The 4,491-nt window shown below is 55.6% G+C and overlaps 3 protein-coding genes across 3 annotated transcripts in view; all 3 read left to right on the plus strand.

The window, feature by feature from the left end:
* Nucleotides 1-4,491, plus strand: part of HOXA3 (homeobox A3) — a 45,858-nt gene that overhangs the window by 5,404 nt on the left and 35,963 nt on the right. The gene's annotated exons all lie outside the window — the stretch shown is intronic.
* Nucleotides 7-4,053, plus strand: HOXA6 (homeobox A6). Its single transcript, XM_005862967.2, has 2 exons — nt 7-645; nt 2,044-4,053. The coding sequence occupies exons 1-2, from the start codon at nt 204-206 to the stop codon at nt 2,301-2,303; spliced, it is 702 nt and encodes a 233-aa protein (XP_005863029.1). The 5' UTR covers nt 7-203; the 3' UTR covers nt 2,304-4,053.
* Nucleotides 4,057-4,491, plus strand: part of HOXA5 (homeobox A5) — a 2,766-nt gene continuing 2,331 nt past the window's right edge. The window contains exon 1 of the mRNA XM_005863006.2: nt 4,057-4,489. Coding sequence (XP_005863068.1) covers nt 4,284-4,489 — 206 coding nt within the window. The 5' untranslated portion in view covers nt 4,057-4,283. The remainder of the gene's footprint in view (nt 4,490-4,491) is intronic.

Here is a 4,491-nt window from a genome sequence, read left to right on the forward strand (position 1 = left end):
TTTGCTGCCTCGGTCGCCGCGGTCCCCGGGGAACGGGCTCCGGCGCTCGCTCCCATTGGCCGCCGCCGCGTCAGCTGGTGCGATTTGCTGCTGTCGCTTTTGGCGTTCGGCCATCCAGAAACAAACCAGTTCGATGACTACTAATAGTTATAGCCAGATGTACTAATACACAACAAATCACAGTCCTGCAGAGGGGCGCGCAAATGAGTTCCTATTTTGTGAATCCCACTTTCCCCGGGAGCCTGCCCAGCGGCCAGGACTCCTTCTTGGGCCAGCTGCCCCTCTACCCGGCCGGCTATGACGCGCTGAGGCCCTTCCCGGCCTCGTACGGGGCGTCGAGCCTCCCGGACAAGACGTACACCTCACCTTGTTTCTACCAACAGTCCAACTCGGTCCTGGCCTGCAACCGGGCGTCCTACGAGTACGGGGCCTCGTGTTTCTATTCTGATAAGGACCTCAGTGGCGCCTCGCCCTCGGGCAGTGGCAAGCAGAGGGGCCCCGGGGACTACCTGCACTTTTCTCCCGAGCAGCAGTACAAATCCGACAGCAGCAGCGTGCCGGGCAAAGCCCTCCATGACGAAGGCACCGACCGGAAGTACACGAGTCCTGTTTACCCCTGGATGCAGCGGATGAACTCCTGTGCGGGTAAGACATTTCCCTGCAGCACCCTCCCCCCTAGAGAGTGGAGGGAGAGGGGGAAGGAGGCAGGGAAGGAAGGAAGGAAGGAAGGAAGGAAGGGAAGGAAGGAAGGAAAATAGAAAGACAGGAGGAAAGAATGAACAAAGTTTCTTTAGCTTTTAAAAAAAGAGATTAAAAAAAAATACCAACCCATTCCCAACGGAGCAATCAAGCTGAGGCAGAGTGAAGGCAGGGCACTAGTGTCCATGTAAGGTGACACCTTAGAGGAGTGTGTGTGTGTGTGGGGGGGAGGGGGGTCATTGCCATGCTATGTGAGCCCCAAGACAGGAGCAAACTAAAGAGAGAGCCAGGCTGGATGGGAGGGAGATCCTACCTACACTGCACCCAGGTAGCACCCTGCTCAGATTCCCAAACCCAGATGGCCTTCTGCACCCATCACTGATGATTCCCCTTCACCTGCCAACCCCCTCTCCTTTCTGCCCTTCATACACTCATATAGAAAGAGGCCCTTATTTAGCCTCTTCCAGGGTTACCCCAAAGCCTTGGAGGGCCACATCCCCAGTTGCAGTATTTCTTCTCTCTCCTCCCTCCCCTCCTCCCACTTCCACTCAACTGCTCACTTACAGCCAACTTCTGCCTCCTTCTAAGACCCTGCCCGCATCTCAGTCACCCAGCTTGGAGGGAGCCCCCACCCACGGGCCCCTTTGGCACCAGAACAAATAGCCCATCACAATCCTACATTTCCAGGAACCCCAGTTGGCCCATCGCTCCCAAAAACTCCACAGGGAATCCTTGGAGCAGGACAGTGCCTAATGCGAATTTGAAAACTTATAGTGTTTTTGCTTTAACATCCACTAGTTTTTTTTTTCAAGGAAGCTTTGCATTTCTCAGATGGGGCCATACAATTTGGGGGAATTTGCAAAGATCTGAGAAGGCTGACCATTCTTAATTTCCCAAAAAGCACATTGAGTGCTTCTCCAGCCACCCTGGGATGCCTGGCCACAGTCACATCTCCACAGACATCCAAATGTGGATGCAGTGTGCCTACCCTACTCATAGGGTTCCGCACCCCCACTCCCAGACATACACACACTGCATGCCCACAAAACATGACTTAGGTACCCCAAATTAAGAATGCCCGTTATATTCTTTTGCTTGTAATTTTGTTTTGTACTGAGCAGGTTTTTAAAAAACAATAACTTCCCACCCCAAGTCATTTTAGGTGGAAAACATCTCGCTTGGTATGAAATAATCTTCTCCCATCAGGAGGCTTTGGGCCCAAGACAGTGGGAGAGGGGAGAGTGCAGGCGGGGTGGTTTCCAGCCCAGAGGCTTGGGGTGCGGGGTTGACTGGCTCAGCTGCCCAGATCCAGGCTCACGGGCGCCTGGTCCTTTCTGCCCGCAGGTGCTGTGTACGGGAGCCACGGGCGCCGAGGCCGCCAGACCTACACGCGCTACCAGACGCTGGAGCTGGAGAAGGAGTTCCACTCCAACCGCTACCTGACCCGGCGCCGCCGCATCGAGATCGCCAACGCGCTCTGCCTCACCGAGCGCCAGATCAAGATCTGGTTCCAGAACCGCCGCATGAAGTGGAAAAAAGAAAATAAGCTCATCAATTCCACACAGCCCAGCGGGGAGGAAGCTGAGGCTAAAGCGGGCGAGTAGGCGCCTGGGCAGGGACCAGGCCAGCGGCGCGACCTCCCTCGGCTTTGCTCCCTTGCCTTCGCCTGCTCCCCAACCTTTCTCCCTGCCTGCTACCATCTGGGGGGCTTACGCAGCTTCAGGGGAGCCCGGAGCTTTGCAAACGCCTGAGCATTTATTTCTTACAAAAAAAAAAAGAGCAACAACATAAAAAAACCAACAACAACAACAACAACAACACACACACACACACACACATACACACAGCCAATCCCAGCGGTGGAGCGGGGCGCACTGCACACACAATCCCGCTCTCCAAGGCTGCCCAAGCCGCTCCGGATCCCAGCGCGCGCCCCAAATCCGTCCCTGACTCTTGTGTAGCGCCTCTGCACGCCTCTGGCACGGGACTCGGGGTTGCTGGAGAGGAAAGAACCCGGGGACCCACCCTCTTTTGGTGTCTGGGCATTTTGGCCCCGGTCCCTCGCCACCAAGTCCCGGAGGGCACCACCAAATCGACTCTGGCCACTGCAAAGAGGGGACCTAAAGGTTGGGGCCCCAGCACTGCGGTGGCCTCCCAGGCTGCCCCCAGACAGGAAGGAGCTCCAGGAACAAAGGCTCCCCTCCCCGCGGAGAGTCTAGCCTCTCTGCCCCGCACCACCGTCCGTGGAAGAGAAGGAGCCTCAGCCGAGCCCAGTCAACCTGAGCGCGGGTGGAACTGCACAGCCCCGGACCGGTTGGGCTCCCGAAGGCTCGGGACTCGGGAATCCAGCTCCTCGCCTCCGACAGTGCCAACAGCGCTTTCGGGACCCGAGGAGGGGGCCCAGAGCCGTGGGAGCGGCAAGAATCATGGTTTCCAGCCTGCCAGGGGCGTCTGCGACACAGGGCCTCCAGCGGGGAAACCCTCCCCTGCCTTTCAGCTGCATTTGTGGTTTACTTTCATCTTTCAGAACCCGGGAAAATAACTACGGGGATGCGAGCACTGTCTGGAAATGCTTCCTTTAGCGTCCTCAGTTCACTCCTGGAGGTCTAAGCAAAACCCTAATAACGCGGCCCAGAAATCACCAGCCCCCAAGCAGCTTCTGTAGCTGCGGGGAGCCTCGGCCCGCTCACTGGGTTCACCTAGAACCCCTCCGACTTGGGGCCCGCCTGGCTCCAGGAAAAAGACCTAGTGGTGAAGATTCTCCAGGCTGGATCCTTAAAGCAAAGCAAACAGCAAGCTAATGACACGAAAAGCCAAATTTACATGAAAGGAAAATCGAATCTGGTTATAGAAGTGTGTGGAATGTGACCTCGCCTCGGAGAAACACTACACAAAAGCTATCTTTAATAGACGCCTGTCATTTAGGAGCGGCGGGGACACTGTCCCTCCTGCGCTCGCCAAAAACAGAGCCGTAATTGTAGCGACTGCCCAGGGCAGGATTTATTTCTCCAATTGGCTAAATGGCTTCCCCCCACTCCCCTGAAGGTGATATCTGTATTTTCAAATTTCAGAGCTGCCGGCGTGACGGGCAGAACCGACCCCAACCTCGACATAAAAATAAGAGGGGCTGCACAGCGGGGAAATAAAGTTGTTGTAAATAAAATCCAAGTCACCATCTCCCCCCAGTCCTCTGCATCCTCGCCGGGCACGCGATCGGCAGCTGACGGCCTCACAATTGGTACATCCTAATGGAACTGCGAGGGAAATGCAATAATTTTGCCATAATGGGCTGTAACCTCAATTCGACCCCGGCCCTTGCAGCCCCGGGTCGGAAGCGGAGCGATGAGCCCTGCCTCCATCCCCCATTAGTGCACGAGTTTACCTCTAGAGGTCATCAGGCAGGATTTACGACTGGACAACAAAAGCACGTGATTCGAAGTCGTACCCCATATTTGGGTGCCTACGTAGGAGGGAACCAAGTACATGTCCCAGTCATTTCCATAATTCATCATAAATTGTGCAAGGGTGCTATAGACGCACAAACGACCGCGAGCCACAAATCAAGCACACATATCAAAAAACAAATGAGCTCTTATTTTGTAAACTCATTTTGCGGTCGCTATCCAAATGGCCCGGACTACCAGTTGCATAATTATGGAGATCATAGTTCCGTGAGCGAGCAATTCAGGGACTCGGCGAGCATGCACTCCGGCAGGTACGGCTACGGCTACAATGGCATGGATCTCAGCGTCGGCCGCTCGGGTTCCGGCCACTTTGGCTCCGGGGAACGCG

The sequence above is a fragment of the Myotis brandtii genome, unplaced genomic scaffold (assembly GCF_000412655.1).
Source record: "Myotis brandtii unplaced genomic scaffold, ASM41265v1 scaffold17, whole genome shotgun sequence".
NCBI lineage: Eukaryota > Metazoa > Chordata > Mammalia > Chiroptera > Vespertilionidae > Myotis > Myotis brandtii.